Source organism: Camelus dromedarius, chromosome 15, assembly GCF_036321535.1.
Source record: "Camelus dromedarius isolate mCamDro1 chromosome 15, mCamDro1.pat, whole genome shotgun sequence".
Taxonomy (NCBI): Eukaryota; Metazoa; Chordata; class Mammalia; order Artiodactyla; family Camelidae; genus Camelus; species Camelus dromedarius.
In genome coordinates this window covers 58310828-58330550 of record NC_087450.1, presented here as the reverse complement: position 1 = coordinate 58330550, position 19723 = coordinate 58310828, and the positions used below count along the sequence as shown (strand labels likewise).

General features: G+C 48.1%; 1 protein-coding gene across 5 annotated transcripts in view; it reads left to right on the top strand.

Moving 5' to 3' along the window:
- ASAP2 (ArfGAP with SH3 domain, ankyrin repeat and PH domain 2) overlaps positions 1–19723 on the top strand; it is a 148489-nt gene that overhangs the window by 91212 nt on the left and 37554 nt on the right. For all 5 annotated transcript variants that reach the window (XM_064494745.1, XM_064494744.1, XM_064494743.1 and 2 more), the window contains 6 exons: positions 1709–1784; positions 2054–2140; positions 10184–10287; positions 10382–10451; positions 15622–15709; positions 19651–19699. In XM_064494745.1, coding sequence (XP_064350815.1) covers positions 1709–1784; positions 2054–2140; positions 10184–10287; positions 10382–10451; positions 15622–15709; positions 19651–19699 — 474 coding nt within the window. The remainder of the gene's footprint in view (positions 1–1708; positions 1785–2053; positions 2141–10183; positions 10288–10381; positions 10452–15621; positions 15710–19650; positions 19700–19723) is intronic.

The window sequence follows — 19723 nt, the reverse complement described above, 5'->3', positions numbered from 1 at the left end:
TGGGGAGTGGAAAACATGGAGACGCGTGGGACATGGCATTTCTGCCCAAACGGTGGAGACAGACATGTGGGAATACCATTATAATGCTGACCTGCTGCTGTACCAGAAGCGTACTCTATAATGCTTAGGGGGAAAAATGAGCCAGGCAAAACACAGGAATGAGAATATAAAGTGAAAATTACACGTACATCTGAAGGCCAGAAATTCTAATGGCCCAGCCTCTGTGATTCCTAATAACTAACTAGTAATGGTTCGTGACCCACATCCTGTGTGTGTGTTTTCTCCTTCCTCCTTGGAGTTACTGTGTTAGCTGTCACACTGCATTGGTTTTCCAGCCCCTTCTATTTATTGCATACTTAATATGGGAAATTCCCCCAGGACTGTTGCTGAGTTTAAAAGAAGTATACGTGTGAACCCCAGATCATTTTCTGAAAATAGTCTCCTTTGATACCCAGTAAACTGGCAGAAGTTGGAGACTGTCCTTCCTCCCTTCGTTAATTTTTCCATTCAGTGAATATCGTGTGCTCGAAATGTGCCAGGTTTTGTGGATACTGTGACCTTACCTTCCTAGAACTTAAGACCTACTGAGGGAATTATGTTTTAAATAATTACAGCACTGAATACGTAATGGCAGTGTGGTGAGTGTTTTGAAGCCAGAGACAGAATGCTGTGAGAAAATCTGGCAAGGAAACCTCTTTGAAGGGAGGAGGGTCGTGGCATAGCCCCCTGATGAGTCCGTATGTAACTTAAAACTTAAAACTTGAAGAGTGAGTGGTCACGAGCCAGGCAACATAGTTGGTAGGCTATGAGGAGAACTCTTCAGAGGGCAGAAACAGCATGTGCAAAGGGCCTGAGGCAAGGAGGATTTGGTGGCCATAGAGGAACAGAGAAAAGGCCAGTGTATCTGGAACCAAACGAATAAAGGGGGCAAATGGTGTGGATCGATACTTGGAGACACAGGCAGGGGCCAAACCATACAGGCATTATAGGTCTTGTTACAAGCCTCCTAAGCTGGTTAGGAGCATTTTCTTCATTCCTTTCAAAAGGGTTATACACGACACGCTTCAGAGGAGTGCTGAACGTCAGCCCGCTGTTGCTGCAGGAAAGACACATCTAGCCTCTGTTGAATTTCCTGAGCCATTTGTTATCAATGACTTCACAAGCAGAGTTCTGAGCATTAAAAATAAAAAGTTCCTTTTGATATTCAGTCTCAACCGCATCTCCCCACTCTGCTCATGGGGCGGGGCCATTCGTGTGCATCAGGTTGGCTTGCTTTCCTCCTGCATTCTTGCCCTTTTCCACGGAACTGTCACCTGTCAAGGAAAATACTTTACTGTCTTGTTTTTGTGTGCGCCCCATGCTTTCCTGGCCACAGGCTCTTCCGCTCCTAACCAGAACCTTTGCTGCCATTTGTCAGTAGGGTCCTGTTTCCCATTATAAATGGAAAATTTAGGGCTTTTTTTATATGAGTCAAGAAAAATCACAAATACTAGGCTTCTTACAGTTCCTTCTCAATTTGCTTCTCATAGTTTTGAGTGTCACTTTACTCCTGGGTTGCCTAATATTTTAAGGCTTGGTTCCTAGTCTTTTCCCCCAGGAATTACGTAATAATCTCAGTTATTTCTTTTAAAGAAGTTTTTTTCTCCATCTAACAAAATTGTTTTCTCTTTTATGAAAGACAATCTATGTTTCTTCTTTTTCCTTCTAGTTTTTTCCAGGATGGACTGAAAGCAGTTGAAAGCCTCAAACCTTCCATTGAAACACTTTCAACAGATCTTCACACAGTAAGTACTTTCCCTCCCACGTGAGTGTTGAAATGGTTTTTATGTAGCAAACTCTCTGACTTAAATGTTGCTTCTGTGTAATCTTGTGTCTGCATGCTGGCTACCCAGAAAGCGACAGCCCCGCAGTGCCACACTCCGCCCTCAGTCCTGGTTGGGGGAAGGTTGGACCAGTGTCGGAGGTGTTCATTGCGTTTTGGGGGAAATGCGCTGTGAACTCCAGCATCTCACTGTACCTCGGTCGTACTTTTCTCTGTTTTGTGTTTTCCAAGATCAAACAGGCCCAGGATGAAGAAAGAAGGCAGTTGATACAGCTTCGAGATATTTTGAAATCAGCATTGCAGGTTGAGCAGAAAGAGGTGAGGGGATTTAATTTTGAAGGATTGCTAATCTTGTATTTTCACCCCTAAGTCTCGGGGCTCTGGGGCTGAGGAGATGAGACTTTGGTCTTCCAGGTGCTCAGGTCACTGGCAACGCTGAGACATTTAGTTTTGCTCTTTAGGTCGGTTTTATAAAGCCATCTTTTTAAATATGCTAACCTCACTATAACGCAATAACTCAATAAATAAATAATAAAGTTTAAAAAATACATGCTAACCTCACGGGGAAAGCATCACCATTGGCGTGGCCTTACAGCAGCGTTTTAACCTTTTCTGCTCCGCCCATTGCCACTAGACAAGCAGCCCTTGGCATCTCTGTCACATGGACAGTCGTCATTCGTGTCATCGGTTCTCTCCCTGGAGCCCTGTGGTCTCCCTGCCCTGATACACGTGGATGCTGCCATGTGGCATCAGCGGGTGACAGGTGACCATCTGAATCTTCCCGCCCAGAGATTGTGTTCTGTAAAGCGGGAGGAGCTAGGTTTCCTTGGAGCTGCATTCTGATGGGAAGAAACCCTAGTGTTCTTGCATCTTCTCTTTCCTGTGATCACCTGTCTGTGTGCCAACACATTCACAGTGATAATTTGTCTTTTGGGAGCTCGTTATAATAAACCATTCAAAATTAAATTTTAAGGTAATTTGATATGTTTGTTACAGTGAGGATATTATAATGTGAAATTTAACATAAATCCACTTCGTTGTCAATAAAGAAATATATCTAAATGTATAGCTAGTAGCTTTTAGGTCAAAAACTATTAAACTACTGAGCAGAGCATCAGGTTCACTGTTGGAAGTTGGGTATGCTCTATTTTAAGTTCTTGTACTATAACTGAATATTGTTGTTTTTCTCCCAAATGCATTTACCTTTTGTGACCGAAGTCTAGGAGAGTAAGTAGTTCAGTATTTTAATAAATTGTAGAAATTTGCATGCTTTTTTCATGAACTTCAAAAAAACCAATATTCTTTCCATGTCTATATTAATGGCTAGTAGTGTTTTTAATGTTTACTCTTCCTCTTTCAGTAGCAGTGGGTTTTATTAAAGGCTCAAGAATTTGAATGCATAAATATTAGTGAAATGGAAGTTTTCCACATTTACACTTTAGCCTTCGATGTCACTCCTTTGTGAAAGTGAAGCTGCTCGCCCCCTCCCCTTCTGCCGCACAGCTGAGTTCTGTGTGTCCTTCTAAGGCACCTTGAGCCCTGCGTCTGGAAGGCTGCCCCGGCTCACCCCAGCCCCGGTGATGTGCTTCACACACTCTGTTTGAAAGACATCTCTCAGTCGCAGCATATAGAGTTTGAGGGTTGTTGGCCGTGTCTGCAGGTGCACAGATGCTTTTTCTCCAGCTCCAGGTTGAAGATGCCCTCCTGTCTTCTGGGCCTTTCTGGCTATCACGTCATGGTACCATGTGGCTCATTTAGTAGGCTCTTGGTAAACATGGGTCAAAAGTGAGAGACTGGCAGACTGAGGGTCACGTGTGGTGCTGGGAATTACCCAGAGCACGGGAACTTCCTCCCAGTCTAGAGAATATAGGTCCTGACACTTTGATATTCTCAAACATGGAATAAAAGGAGGAAAAGAAAAAAAGAAGAAAAAAGAACTCAGAGTATGGAGAATATAGTGGCCTGATTGTGACCAGAAGAGGCAGCACTAATGTGGGAACCAGAATGCCACCAAGGCAGCCAGCTCTCCATTGGGCTCTTGTCCGAGGAGGAGGAGGATCAAACACGTGAAGCAGAGCTCAGGTTAGAAATACAAGAGAGCAGATGTTGGCGTTCAGTAGCCTCTGGGCACACAGTGCAAGGGCCATGTTTGCTTTGGCTGTGCAGAAGGAGGCGGTTTGGGAAAACTGGCTGTTGTCAGAAAGCTGGTTATTTATAGCTTTGCTGAAAGTGTAACAGATTTACCAGCATAGACCAGAAGTCTTATATGGTTTGCTGTTTCTGTGTTTTCTGTTTACCGGCCCGTCCGCCCTGGATTGCGCAGACAGGTCACGTGCATCTTCTTTACTGCTCTCCTTCGGCTCTATGTCCAGAGAGCAAATTCACCGATTTCCTGGTTGTGAATGAGTCGTGTTTTCTGTGTATCACACCCTGCATTGCTTTTTGATGATGGTATTCTGTAAATGGGACAGTCTGTGAACACAATCACAAGTAGTAAGCCAATGTGTGTAAGTTAAATTTTACCTATTTTAAAATACTTTTTACGACCGGGGTCCTTCCAATTATGAGAACTGAACATCTGGGCATTGTTGTTCAGCTCACATTCCTTGTTTTTGGATTCTCATCTGTGACATAGAAAACTGAAAGTGTTGATGGGTTTTATTCAGTGTTATTAAAAATTTCTAAATCTAACTACATAATTACAGTCCATAAAAATTAGGTAACATGTCCCAGGGAAACTGCACTGATGGTTGGTGGAGCTACTCCTGTTTTCTTCCTACAAATCTTAACGGTCAATCGTCCGGTCTAAGTAAAGCACGTGTCCATTACACATGGGGGCTTGGGGTTGCTTCTCTGTCTCCCTCAGCTCCACTTTGGAAAGGAGTCCTGTCATTATGATTTCAGTGCCCCGACACCTCCAGATCATTCATGTCCTACTTTGTTCTTAATATTTCTGCTCTCTGTGAAGAGGATGCTACTGTTTGATTTATCTATTATTTTATTTTGTGAAGTTTCAGACTTACAAAAAGATTGAAAAATTGTACAGTGAACACCTCTATATCCATCGTGGTTTTAACATTTGGAAAAGATCCCTTCCTTCTAGCAAGTCAAAACCCTTCAGTACTGCTCATCTTGCATGAACCTTATCCCTGCGAGCCTTCCCTTCTCCTGCCTTCCGCATCCCATGAGCGTCCACCTCAGTGGGGATTCTGCCGGGACAGGATCCCCCTGTGGTGCCGGAGGATCCTCTGCTGTTTGATGTTGGGAACCCAGGCTTGTGCCGCTGCGGGAGGATTCAGGCTCTGGGGGGGTGGCCTTGGTAGGTGTAAGTGCTGAAACCACAATGGTGTTTCCACTTTGGAGATCTCAGGTGTGGTCTCTCTCTTCTTGTGAGCTTTGCTTCCCCCTCTGAAAGCGTCCTTGTCTAGTGGGATGTGGTGGAATAGAGGTGCTGTCCAAGCAGTGGAGCACCATCACAGTCGTAATTTTCTCCTCGCTCTGCTTTTCCGGTCTGGACTGGCACGTCCTATCATGTCCAAAGCTGGCCTTAGTCACTACCCTAGGGCCAGGTGTCCGCCTCCCTGCCTCTCCTGCCAAGCCCTGGGTAGCCTAGGACTGGCCTTCAGTTCTGCTTGGGTGGAAGACTTGTTTGTGGATTCACACATTCGACTGCCATGTTCTCAGCGGTCACTCTCAGCCAGGCATTGCACAGACACACCAGAACAAGGCAGATATGGTTCTAACCTCCTAAAGTCTCCCGGTCTTGAAGGAGAAGTGAGTGCAGTCCAGTGTGGAGAGAGCTCTGAGGTCAGCTCCAAGAACGGGTGTCACTCCGGCTTGCAGTAGGCAGGTGTGTGTCAGGAGGGAGGGTTTGGGGCATGATTCAGAGTTAGTAGAGTCCCAGCGGGTGGGGACAGGCAGGCCAGCTCCTGACTGGGGCAGGAAGCGTGCCTGGGTAGCTCGCTGTCTAGCTGAGCGGAAGAGCAGGTGTCTTACCATTTGATTCCTAGGTCTTCCACTTTCTGCCAGAATGACATTGAACTCTCTGACTTCTCCATGCCTTGGCCTCTTCATCTGTAAAATAGGAGCGACATTGCCTACTTCAGAGAGTTGTTATGAGATCTAAGGAATAAGTTCTGTAAAGCAGTTAACACGTTGACTTAATAAACTGGCATTGGTTCATTCATTCATTCAACAAATACTGAGCTCCCAGATGCTGACGATATAGCAGTGAACAAAGAGGGCCCAGTTCCCCGCCTCTTGGTCATTGAACAGTAATGGGGGGGGGGGGCGGTGGTTTTTCTCAAGGGGTTCCACTTGACCCTTCTCTGTTGGCTTGTCATCTGGCACCTTGTCTTCGTGACTCAGGTCTCCCATGACATGCACGTCCCGGTTTCCGTGCCTGGTCAGCACCCCAGCTGTCCTCTCCCTCCTTGTTAGGGACCTGCTCTCTGTGGTCTGGCGTTTCCTGCGTGCTGGACCCCTCAGGTGTTCCCAGGCACTTTATGAGCGTGACCAGTGATCCTCACAGCGGCGTGGCGGGGCAGGTGGTGGAAGCCCTTGTTTACGACTGGAGTCTGAGAGAGGATGAGTGCACTTGCGGGGGCCCACTCAGGAGTGCTGGGGCCAGGCCTGAGCTCTGGTCTGCTCCTGGCAGGACTGTTCTTTTCAGGCTCTATCGTGTGACTGTAATGTCTTGTGTCAGGTAGAATCTTTAAAACAGTTACCCAGAAATAATGAAGAATAGGTGGTAATGAGATTTGGAAACACTGTTCTTAGACCACGGCTTAGAGGTTGCTTAGCACAGACTCCAGCTCCCGTGGACATACCTGCCACAGCTTGGGAAGGTGGGGAGTGACTGGACATCACAGCCCTCCCTGGGCAGAGAAACTTTAAGCATCCAGAGGTGAGTCCTTGGTAACCCATTCATCACAGTAACTGTCTGAGCACAGAATTCCTGAGACATGGATAGAAAACGTTAAAGTGTCTGCGATGCTCTGGGGGCTCGGGGGCTTGGGAATACGTCTGATGTTATGGGTAAACCTATATCCATAGGATCTGAGAACTTGTCTGGATGTCATTGGACAGAGGATATGTGGATGTCTGTAGGATTTTATGAGAGCTTTCTGCAGGTCCATAGAATGTCCACTTAACCTACGTGCTTCAGACATACAGAGTCTGCACGTGGCGAGGCGCACGCAGTCAAGTCTTGGGGCATCCTTGGCTCTCCCAGGGGAGCACAGAGTACGTTGCAGAGTCTCCAAGAATCCGGGCATCGTGGACCCCCCAGCTAGTTGCCTGTCTGTATTGTTAGATGATGATTCTCCCCAGAAAGAAAGGCTCTTTTTTCTTGAATTATACTCCATTAAATTGACATCTTGATTGTGTGGAAGAGCCAGCTTCGTTTTTTACCCCTTCCCTGGATCAGGTGTTATATGAAACAGGTGAAGAAAGGCTGTTTTTGTTGGGTCACCTAGAAGATGTTGAAATAATTAGTTCTAAAGCAGATTCAATCTTATGTTAAATAGATTATATTCCTCTTACTTTTAAATTTTAAAATTTATAGTTTCAGATTTGCTTGCATTTTTTAATTCAAGAAATGCCTTGTCTGAAGAACGAAGCAGTAATTTCTTCCCTAGCCTCTGGCATAGGATCTGATTCTGTTGGAAAGAAGAGTGTCCTTTTACCCTGTTCATAAGACCTGTGAAGAGCTTTTGGTTTTTTTTTTTTCCGTGAAGAGTTTTGATTAACATGCTTGGCATGAACACTTTTAGCGGTGTTGCCACATGATTTCGCTACCCATTTTGTGCAGTTTTTTTTCCTTTGCAAATCAATAGATGTATCCCTTGGTTGTGTAATTTAGTCTTTTGACAGGTTTATTTTTAGCCTTTCACAGAGATTCATGCAGGTGAACAGTATTTCTCTGTTTCTCCTCCACTGCATTCATTTCCATTGATGTTTAAAGCTGGGTTTGCTCCAAATTTCCGGTGCTAGTATGAGCTGCCCTTTGGAGAGAATGTGGAACCTGGGAGCATCCTCACCCGGGGAATGAGCTGCTCTCCCTAGTTGTCCAGAGGCATGAGTGTTGCGTGAACTCCCTGTGGAAAATAAGGACATTGCTCCTATTTGGGGTCTGCTTGTTCGGGCTCTGTTGTCAGTTCAGTAATGGAATGCTCGAGCACATTATTTATTTCGCAGATTAAGATTTTTTTAAAAAAAATTTTGCAATGATATCCCATATATATTTTAGAGTTTAAAAAATTCAGTGCTAGATCGCCCATGTTCATAGATTGGAAGATTTCATATTGTTAGGATGACAGTACTTCCCAAACTGATCTACAGATTCAGGGCTAACCCTATCGGAATCCTAGCTGCATTTTTGCAGAAATTGATGAGCTGATTCCAGAATTCATAAGGAAATGCAAGGGACCCAGAATAGCCAGAACAATCTTGAAAAAGAGGAACAAAGTTAGAGGACTCACACTTTATGATTCAAAACTTACCACAGTGCTGTAATAATCAAGACAGTGTGGCAGCGGCATAGCGTAAGGATGAACATATAGATCAGTGAAATAAAAGTGAGTCCATAAATGAACCCTTATGTTTATGGCCAGTTGATTTTCAACAGAAGCACTAAGACAATTCAATGAAAAGAATCATCATTTCAACAGACGATGCTGGGTCAGTTGGCTGACCAAAGCAAAAGAGTGAATTTGGAACGCCTGCCTCACACCATGATCAAAGATTAACTCAAAATGGACCAGAGACCTGAGTGTAAAAGCTAAAACTATAAAACTCTTAGAAGAAAACAGATGTAAATCTTCATGCTCTTAGATTAGCAGTGACTTCTTAGATGTGACACCTGAAGTACAGATGACAAAAAAAGAGTAGATAAATTGGACTTCATCCAAATTAAAAACTTACGTTTTGGAAATCTTTTCCTTAAGGCTGCCAAGAGTCCAGGCGGCTGCTGCTTTCAGATGGAGTCTAGACTCTGACTCCAGCCTGCCCATCCCTGCAGCCAGTGGCCCGCCTTGTCTGAGCTGCTGCATTTGTCCTTGTTTCCCTGGGTGGCGGCCATGGCCGCCGCTCCCTCCTCTGTGTGTGTCCCTCCCCTTCTCCTCTGCCAGTTCTTGCCTTCATCTTTAAAACTCACCTCTTGCAGACTCTCCCATGGTTTTGTCTGTTTGACTCTTCACTTCTCAAGCCTTATATTTGGTTCAGACCACAGTGACTGTCGTGTGTTGGTTCTTCCACCGCTTGGGCGGTGCTTGGTTCCCCATGGGATGGCCAGCTGCTTGACACTGGAGCTGAGGCCGGCCCTGGGTTCGTGGGCGTCCTCTGGTGAGGGCACGTGGTGCTGTGGAAGGGACATCAGTGCGATGCAGAATTCCCTCCCACCCTCCGCTTGGCTCCAAGACCTCTGCCTTGAGCAGATCACTTACTTTCATTGTTTTTCTTCCTTCTGTGATGAAAGGACTGGGTGGGGGCTCTCAGGGACAGACAGAGGCAGCGCTTAGCCCTGCCTGGGTGACCTGTGAACTCTTTGTTCACATTTTGCTCCCCTTTGTTACCTTTGCCAGAATTTCTGGCTCTGGCACTTCTGGGATCATCTGTTAAACACCAGTGGAGTACATCTTGGATCCCAGACCTTGGACGTAGGTCCAGGGGATTCATTGATGGTCTTTGCCCCCGAGAAGCTGGAGGCTGGAGTTTCCCAGTTGTGGTGGACTTGACCAGATTCTCAGCTGACCAAGTGGACTGTCTGCCCCGAGGCTGAGGCAGCTGGGGTCAAGGCCATGGCGCCTCTGCTGGGATTGCCAGGGTCAGGAAGTGAATATTGCTCATGCCTGTTATGTAGCAGGTGTTCACACACCTGGTCCCACTCACGCCTTCCTGCATTCGCTGTCCTTACTAGATCTTGTTTGCTCAGGAGGAAACTGAGGCAGGGAATGCAAGTAACTTGCCTAAAGCATGAGGCAGAACATTGTTTTGTGTCTTTTGCTTGAAAGCCCTGCCTTTTCCCACACGGGTTTCCTTCCTCCTCGTGGGCTGCTGTTGCCAAGCCAGGAGCTTCTTGCCACTCTCAGGGACTTAAGGCTCATAAATAAGTAAAATCTCGTAACTTCCAAATGGCTCGTCCTTTCGGCCAGTTTGGGGATACTGGTTTTTGCCGTTTCCTCCTCTGTGCTTTTAAATGGCATTTATGAGTTCCTGGATATGAGTTTTAGTCTTTATTGGTGTGGTAAGAGGGGAGATTTCTCTTTAAAAAAAATTTAGCGGAAAAGTGTTCTTTGTGTACTGCTTTTTAAAAAATTGGAATCTAGGCGGGATCAAAAACAACATCTTGACCATTTCCAGGATTCACAACTTCGCCAGAGCACAGCCTACAGTTTACATCAGCCTCAGGGAAACAAGGAACACGGGACCGAGCGGAATGGCAGCCTCTACAAGAAAAGCGATGGGTATGTAGGTGGCGCGGCTAGAATTTTAGTGTGTTTGTTATTGCCTGTGTCCAAAATTTCTGAACTCTCCTTTTTTTCCCCATTTATCTGTAAGGATCCGAAAAGTGTGGCAGAAGAGGAAATGCTCAGTCAGAAATGGTTTTCTGACTATATCCCATGGCACCGTAAGTATAATCTTCTTCTAGGGGCGGGTGGTAGGGCCCCGAGGGGACTCACTTGGCTCTGCGCGTACTGAGGCACGAAGGATGCCTTTTAAAGATGTTCCCTGCTGAGGAAAGCTTGTTTGGGCTCCTCCCCGGTTTGGTGTACCTGCCCCTCATTTGCGCTCTCCTGGTCAGGGACACCTTGCTGTCTGTCGCTCACTAAGGAGCAGAGTCAGGAATATGCGAGGAGCCAGGTGGTCTGAATTTAGATGCCCGTGACTTCTGGAAACAAGCAGCAAGCCGTTCCCCAGCTTTCTTTGTCTCCAGAAATTGAACATCACACTTGGGAAGATTTCTGCTTTTCCATTAAGGGAACAGAGTTTAGGTGGCCAGGACTCTGGGAGCCAGACATCCAAGAGAAGAGAGATTGCAGTAATTTTATTATAGACATACTGCACCCGGCCTTAACAAAGTTCTTTTTCTGCAACCCCATGTATAACTGCCCATGCAGGGGACTGAGCCCTGAACGTTGCACCAATTGAAAAACCAATCAATAAAATGGCTTACTAATCTGGCTTTCTTAGACCAAGGACTGTAACCACAGTTACTAACACAGCCCTTTTCCACAGAGGCGCTAGGCATGTTATCACCTTACCTGGCGTGGCAGGAACCAGTGAAAGCCACGTCGGCTGGTAGACATTTTCGAAAATGTCTGAAGGCTGAGTTGGTTGCTGTTTGAATCAGCATTGATGGTGGCCTGCATTTCTGTGCCCTGGACAGGAGGCCTGGCCCTGACCTCAGCCCCGTGGGTGGCGGTAGTGGGGGTGAGCCTCAGTCTGCTTCTTCCTTCCCCTGGGCCCACCAGTTCCCTCTGTGGAAGGCAGAGCCAGGCAGAAGCTCAGACAAGCTTTTCAGGCCCCTGGAGAGGTCATGGCTCAGTGTGGTTCCAAAGGAACGGCCCTTCTGGGTACTTAGGAGTAAGGCGGCAGAGTAAAACCCCACCTGGGACGGATGGTACTTCAGCGTGGATCGTGTTCCACGGGTGGGGAGGGGGGTGTCCCTTCATTTCTGCCGACTCTGTGTGGGAAGACAGAGACAGTACAACCAGCAGGTACCAGTGTCGTCTCTGGGGCCGTCTGACCTTGGGGATTGAATGTATCTCCTGTCTGAGCAAATAAAGGTCATTTCTCTTTTCCAAAATCCAGCCTTCACTGGCCTTCTTTACACACCACGTCCCTCCCGGGGCCGTGCGGTTTGGATCCTGCTGTAACGTTCTTTCCATGCAGCCGTGTGCGTGTGTGTCTGGGTGCAAGTGCTGTAGACTAAGGGAAGCCAGCTTGCTTACCACCTCTCCTCTTTAAAGTCACGGATGTCAGACTGGATGAAAGCCAGGCCCCCTTCCTGCTCTAAACACCTGTGAGTCTGTGATTTGCTTTCGAATTGTTTTCTACTCGGTTGTTTGTTTTAACTCAGGTTTACTGTCTCTTACTCATGAAATCAGGCCGAGTTTCATCTCATGCTTGTTCACAGCTGTGAAGTCATTTGATGTATTTGCTTCCTTGAAGTGTTGCGCTAGACCCAGGACCTTGGCTCAAGCCAGCCTGGCTCCCCCTCCACCACAGAAACGAAAGCAGGCCCGGTAATCCTTTGCTGACGGCGTGAACTTTGGTTCTCATCACTTCCATTGCTCAAGCTGCCTCTCGAAAGACATGGAGGCTTATGTTTTTGTCTGAATGTTGATGGGGTGCCCCGGTTGCTGGCAGATAGTACAGTTCTAACTAGCTTTCCCAGCAGACTGACGGCTCAGCTTGTCACACCACATGCGTGTTGAGGAAGTGCGTTGTGCTGGGGTTGAGGGTGGTGAGGAGCGAATCTCCACTCTCTGGATGCCTCCTCCTCCCTCCAGCTCCCTGGGACTGGAGTGGCCGGAGTGGCCATTGCCTCCAGCTCAGAGGAGGGGCCGGTGGAGGCTCTGTCCCTCCGCCTTCCCTGGGAAACAGCTGGTTTCCCGGGACAGCTCCCTTTCCGCTACGAGGAGCTCATCCCTCTCCTTCCCCTGAGTGTCCTGCGTGCTGGGGGCAGCATCCAACACCCCAGTGCCCCTGCATCTCTGGAGCATCGCACACTGTGCTGTAAATGAGCCTCTACCAAGGGGGAGGGGTGAGAGATGCCCTTTCGTTTGGTTTTGTTTTGATTTGGCTCCTTGTGTAGCTTGCCTGCTTAGCCAGCATCTCCCTGAGTACGCTAATCTACCATCAGGGGAAAAAAAGGCAGTTTTTTTCCAAGACTCAAGCAAGTGAGTGGGGATCTAAGGGCAGAACTCGGCTAAGAATTGGGTCTTTCAGTCGTGGAAGTGCAGGGTGTGTTTGCACTGTTAGGAAAGCCGGTTTCCTCCCGGGAAGCTGGCAGCCTCTAGGACATGAGAGTGTTGGATTCTGTGTTAGCAGACGGACAGCAGTAACATCTGGGGTGAATTCAGTGGAAGCCCAAGTTGGTATTCCCCGTTAGCCAAGGCTTATTGTGTTTTCTGGCACAGGAAGAAGTGATTCTTGGGACGAAATAACTCTAATTAGGGATCCTCTTTGCCAAATTCATAGCTTTGCCACACTGCCAAAGGCTGGGGACCGTGTTAAGCTGGAAGAAATGTCTGTTGGTTCTTACACAATCTGAAAAAAAATTTTTAAATGATTGTCAATCATGCGGAAAGAAAAATACAAACTTCCTTTTAAAAGCCTGACACACTGATGGGAAACTGAATGGCCTGACTGAGATGGGAGCTTCACTGGCAGTCCACGCCTCCGAGGCAAACGCTCAGAGGGGCGGGTCTGTTTCCTATCCTTCCAAACCGGGGATTCTCAAGTTGGGCTCCCAAGGAACACCGGTACCCGATGAGTTAGATAGACCTGTTCTGTAGCTAAATTTAAATGATGACAGCGTTTAACTCAAACTGTGGCAGGGAGGGAATTCAACAGATAGAATGTTCTCTATTTTGAAATTTTCTTCTGTAAATTTTTCTTACAGCTTTGCTGGCAGCTAATACTTAATCTGAATAGGCCAGTAGCAAACAATGACTCATGTGGGACTTAGAGCCGCTTAAGATGGTCAGCTTCTGTGTTTTCTGGACCATTTTCACGCTTGTCATCTTTGAACAGTAGCCACAGTTATTCTTTTCTCGTTCTTCCTACTTCACTCATAGGCCCTGAATGTTTTTCCATATCCTGCGGTGCATACGCTGTGAAGTAAGAAATCCGTCTTTGACGGTAGTTGTGTCTTGGTGAGAATGAACAACTTTCCCAGCAGCACAGGGAGAGAACCACAAGTCGGAGAGGGAGGGGGAGAGGGTGCTAGTCACTGATGTGTGGCTCTTGGCTGCAGGACAAGATGCTTAGAGATAACCCAGGAGGTGGCTGCTTTCTGAGGGCCATGCTGAGGGCCCAAGGGACTGGCCGTTAGGAGCTTGGGCCCTGGGGCCAGGCTGGCTCGTTCAAATATTGGCTTCACTGCCCCCAAGCTGTATAAGCTCAAATTTTTTAACCTATTGCAGCCAGTCTCTTTATCTATAAATTTGGAGTAGTTCCTACCTCAGTGTGCAGTTAAGAGAATGAAATGAGTTAATTCATTAAACATGCTAGAACAGTGTGTGCCTCATGCAGGTGCATAATGGGATGGCGGCGGCAGCAGCCGGGGGGAAAGGTGGCTGCGATTATTCAAAACCCTCTTCTTGTCCCGTGAAAGTGTTTCTGTGTTTACCAAAGTGCACCAACTCCTACTGCTCCGGTGTCTTGAGTCTCAGCGGCCACCAGCAAAGGCACCTGCATAGTTGTGTGACCTCAAGAGGTAACCGAATAGACATGTACTTTTTATGGGACAAACACCTTGGTAAAGTGCTCGGTTGCATCTATGGCGTGGGCTTCTACCACAGAAATACAACATTTGGAGTAATGGTTCCTGGACGAGCCCGTTCATTCTATTGATAAAGATCCAATATTGGACTGACAGTGCTTTCACTTGGAATTGTCAAGGTCTGCGGGATCAGGCAGAGCTTGGAGTCTTCGAATACTGGTTTCTGATGATCTGGGGAGTCTGTTAGGATCTCCAGGCTGTGGAGAATACCCGGTGGTTTCCATGTAAGCGATGGGGTCAGCGCAGCCACAAACCAGGAGAGCCCAGTACAGCCCTGTTTATCCCAAGTTCCTTTTGTCAAACCCGAATTGTTCACGCTGCAAGGATCTCAGTCCTGTTGCAATGGAGGCCACGCTCCCTCACCCTGACTCTGTGAGCTCAGCAGAGAGGGGTCTTTAAATGCAGATCTGCTTGTATCTCAATGAATCCTAAATCCAAGCTTTTACAATTTCTTGACATGGCTGGTGGCCACGGGAAGGGATAAACGAGTGACTGTAGTCTCAGGCATTTTATTTGGTCTCCAGCCGCTTGGTGGGTGGGTAAGACAAGCCATTCATATTTGAAGATTTCACCAAGATTTCGCTAAGATTTCTGAGAGGCATTTTGCCATTCAGAATTTTTTTTCCCTGAAATTATCTTCTTACCCTCTTTGCTTTTTTGGACTAGTTGTGATAGTTTTTGAAATGGTCATGAAATAGCCATTTTTGGCATGTCTCTGACGCAAACATATCATGATCTCTTATTACCACTGTGTGTGGAGGCAGGGTCAGCGGAGCTGGGGGATGTGTGTGTGAATGAGGTGGGGTTCGTTGAAACTGAATTGACGGATTGTTGGCGTTAAGGCTTACGAATTTATCATTTGTCATTATTTCAGAAAGTAGGGAAAATAATTTTTCTGTCATTTCTGTGCTGTGAGATTAGCTTCCCTGAAGGTGAGTGTTGACACTCAGGAAAACATTTCTGAGATCACCAGAAACTGAACTTGGTGCCTGTGTTCCCAGCTGGTCAGGACAGAATGTCTCAGAGCTGTAGCCAGGGAGCATTTTGATCTCAGGGACCAGCATCACTTGTCCCCTGTCCAGGTGGGCACGTGGGCCCCTAGGTGTCCCATGCAGGGACCCCTGGGAGCTGAGACCCTGGGGACACCCTGTGCCTCTGTCATGCCTTCTACATAAAATCTGCCTTCAGAAAGCTGTCTTTGCAAACCTGTCCCTGCTGTATTTAACAAGAAGTGATCCCGTGATTTCCCATTCCTTCCGACCCATCTCCGGTTTTTGTCTTCCAACAGGCTAACCGGCCTCCTGCCAAGCTCAACCTGTTAACCTGCCAAGTGAAGACCAACCCCGAGGAAAAGAAGTGTTTTGACCTAATTTCACGTGAGTTTATTTCTCAGACGCTCTCCCGCAGAGAGATTATTTTAAACTCTTCTAGGGCATCAACCCCATTTCAAACAGTGCATTTTGAAGAATCAGTTCTCAAAGAGAAATGCCTTTATTTTGGGTGACTGCATGCTTTCCCTTCCCGCTCAGAATTGTCTGCGTGTCGGTCTCTGCAGTGGAGGACTTGACTCCGAGGACAGCCCTGCCCCACTCGTGGGTTTGGTCTTGGCAGTTCTAGGTGGCAGGGCTACAGTCAGGGGGAAGGAAGGGGCCAGCTCCCTTTCAAAGGCCATCACTAGGGATTAGGGCACAAGAGTTCTTTTATAGAGAAAAACTCCAGACCACGCATTTTGGGAAGATGGTGCCGTCGTATCTGCCTCAGTGTCCCCGAGCAGGAGATGGCTGCTCCTTCAGACGTGGGCTGGACTGGACTGCTGCGGGTGGGCGGTGCTTACTGTCAGTGAAGTGCACGCAGCAGACTTGTGCGGGAAGTGATTACCGTGTCCGCCTTGCGAGGTGGGGAGATGGAGGCCCACGGTGGTTTCCGAGCTGCGGGAGGATGTTGAGCTGTGTGGTGTGTGGGAAGGGTTTGGGTTTGTTCTGTTCTACAGATTCTAGACGGATCTGTAAAATAAAAATTGACCGTATCCTCTTCCCAGCCCCGGGCCCCACTCAGTCTAGTCAGGCCCACTGGTTCCTTTACCTCCTCCCCAAACCTCGCTCTCAGATCCTTCACTCATTCAGGACAGTGTGAAATGAGAATTGACCGCAGTTTAAAATGTGATCACGGCTGGGATTATCTACCCTTAGATGGCAATAAAAAGTTACAGTAAAAGGGAGAGAATGGTGCACTCTGATGTCAGCCAGTGGCTGGGGACCCTCAGAGAGCTTGAGGCCTTTCCATTTTCTGAAGCAGTAACCCATGAGAAGTAGTGGGTGACCCTCCGGGAGCTGATGGCATGTAGTTAACCAAGCCTGACTGGGTTCTGCATGCGTGGAGGTGGGTGCCAGCCCTCCTTCTTCTGCCCCAGTCACTCCAGCACCCCTTGTGGGGGCCCCCGTTAGAGACCATGTGTGCAGAAGCATTTATTTCATGCTTGTAAACAAGTCCAAAGCATTCCCCAACCTGCACGTTTCAACAGCTGGCCAGGCACAGAGGAGGACCAGCCGGTGGTGAGCTCGCCTAACAGCCGACCGAGCAGGAGTCACCACGTCCCCCAGATGCACGGATGGTGGTTCTGTGTAATCTGGTGACGGGTGTGCGCTCTGGCAAGCGGACGTTTGTCCAGGTTCCGTCAGTGTCCTTTGCTCCAGTGGCCAGTACATAATCCTAATACATAGTACCTGCAGAAAGGGCTCCAGCCTCTGATTCCTGGAAGGGCTCACTGAGTCTGATTTGAGGCACTGCTGTCAATTTGCCAGAGTCCGTTGACATCTTTGAAAAAAGCTCTCATCTCTTCTTCTTCCCAATGTCCTCCATTGGGTAGAATGAATCCCTGTCCTACACATGTTTCATTCTCAGCTAGTTTTCAAAAGGTGTTTCTCCCCTCGGAGTGTCTGTGGTAGTGATGCTTTGTGGCAGTGCTCTGTGGGTTTGGGTTGTTACGGAGAAAAGTGAAAGCCAGTCAGACCCACACAGGAGCCATCAGGGAACACGTTGCAGGGCAGGAGAGCCCTGATCTGACGAGCGTCCCAAGAAGGTGGGGGCGTGGGGTCAGGTCTAGCTCTGTCTGACTCCACCGACTGCCCAGGCTGCCGGGACACATGTCGCCTTTGCGCTGTTAAAACATTCGGGTGGTTGGAGAAATAGAAGTCAAGCTGCAGGTGCAGGCAGCGAGATGCTGTTTCAGGTGTGGGTCTCCCAGGCCCCTCGGGCCACCCTGTCCTCCTGGCCCTCACCCTGTGCAGGTATCTGGGGCTTACCAGGGAGCCCAGAAGCGGAACAGACTGACCGCTGGCCTCAGTCATTTCCCCGCGGGATCCTCCTCCACAGTCCTTTCCGCAGGCAGGGGTTCCCCGCTCTGATCAAGCAGCCAGCGGGCCTCGCTTCTCAGGTGGGCCGTCCCTGCGGCAAGGCCAGCCCTTCCGGGACCCTGTCCAACCCTCTTGCCCTCAGATTGACCCCACTGTTTGCAGACTCCAGTCCTGAGCAATTAGCCTCCCCTGGTGGAAGGTGTGGAGAACTTGGAGGTGATCCAGGCCAGTCCCCTGAGTAGGACAGGCCCACCGACAGTCGGTGACTTTCTGGATCCACGCAGAGGGTTTGTGGCCAATTGGATCCAGACCTGGGGCGGAGAAGCAGCCCTTCCCAGGACACTGTCACGTCAGGGCTCTGACCGTCTCTGCCATCTCCTCTTGGTTTTCTTCTCCCTCTAATAGCTGCTAGAAACTGTTCTTGGTTTATAGGCATCTTTAAAGTGTCCATATGAGTGCTTTTTAATTTGGAAGCTTTCACGGAGAATTTCCCCTGGTTCTCCAGCGTTCACGTGTTAGAACAGAGAATTAGCCACAGGAAATGGGTGACTTTTCTCCCCCACCCCCGCCCCCCTCTTTCTGCTTGATCTACTTGATCTGTGCCTGATCTGGCCATGGAGAGGCTCAGGGAACACTTGGAGGGTTTTAGGGCTGATGTCAGACACAAGCCTCTGGCACAGCCTGCCATGGTCACGGCTCCCTGAGGACTCTGAGATCCACTTAGTGTGCGAAGTGGCTCTGCCTGCACCGCAGCCCCTACCCCGGCCCTCCTCCAGGTGAGCTCTGCACACCCAGGTAGAGGTGGGAGCAGGGAGAGCGATCACTCTCTTCCAGGATCTGGTTGCAACACCTCCCAGCGGTTCAGCTCGGCTCAGTCTCATGTTTGGATCCCAGAGAAAACCTGACCCCTCTGCCACTGGGTGTGTTTGTTTTTGCCCCTTCATCTCTCTGGGCCTCAGCCTCCTCCCGGTCAGCTCACCAGGAATTATTCTAAGAACCGAAGTGCTTGCAAGGAGTTCTAAAACCGCGATTAGAAGATGATGTGTTTGCCCATTTTGAGGGGCACAGATGTGAACTGTGCACCCCAAGAGCAGTCACTGCTTGTCACTGCATCTGGAGACAGTGAATCGTCTCTCTTTTTTTCTGTTTTTTAAATTTAATTTTCTTTTTTACTTTGTTTTTGGACTGATTGTAAACAGAAATTCTGTACCTCCTTCATCCAAGTCCCCCTAATACTGGTATCTTAGCACAGCTTATCCGACACTGTTGAGTACATAGTACCAACCTTAGCTGCAACTGTCAAAATCAGAAATTCACATTGCTGCGAGGCTTGGTGACCACGAATCTTCCCAAGTTTTACCTTTTTCTGTTCTGGGTTTCTCTCCAGGACCCCACATTGCTGCTGCTACTTCATTCTAGTCTCCTACAGTCTGTAGCTGTTCTGTGTCTTTCCTTGTCTTTTATAACCTTGATACTTTTTTTGAAGATGGCTGATCAGTTTTTTGGTCCAGTGTTCCTTGGTTTGGGCTTCTCTGATGCTTTCCCACAATTGGACAGAGATTATGCATTTGGGGCTAAGAATCCCAGAAAGCTTATAAGATACACACCTTAGAAAAGGCCCTTACCATTCAAAAGGCCTTAACAATTACTTTTGGGGGCCAACTCTGTAGCAAGTTAAAAAAAAAAGCTTTTGAAAGGGTAGTGATGGTTTTCATTGAATAGCTTCGGCTGCATTGCTTTAGACTTGAACCAAGGAGCCAGCTGGCTCTCCGATTTGCATTACAAAGCCACAGTCCCCAGCCTTGTCCCCGTGCCCCCCCCCCCGTGAAGGACCGGAGGGAGGGCTTGACTGTACACAAATCATTGACCTCCTAGTGAAGTTAGGGCTGTCCCTGAGGTTAATGACAAACCGTGCGGATTACTGTCCAAGCTCACAATCGATGAAACCTCTCTTCCCCGTGCAGATGACAGGACGTACCACTTTCAAGCAGAGGATGAACAGGAGTGTCAAATGTAAGTCATTGGCAGGTGGGACCT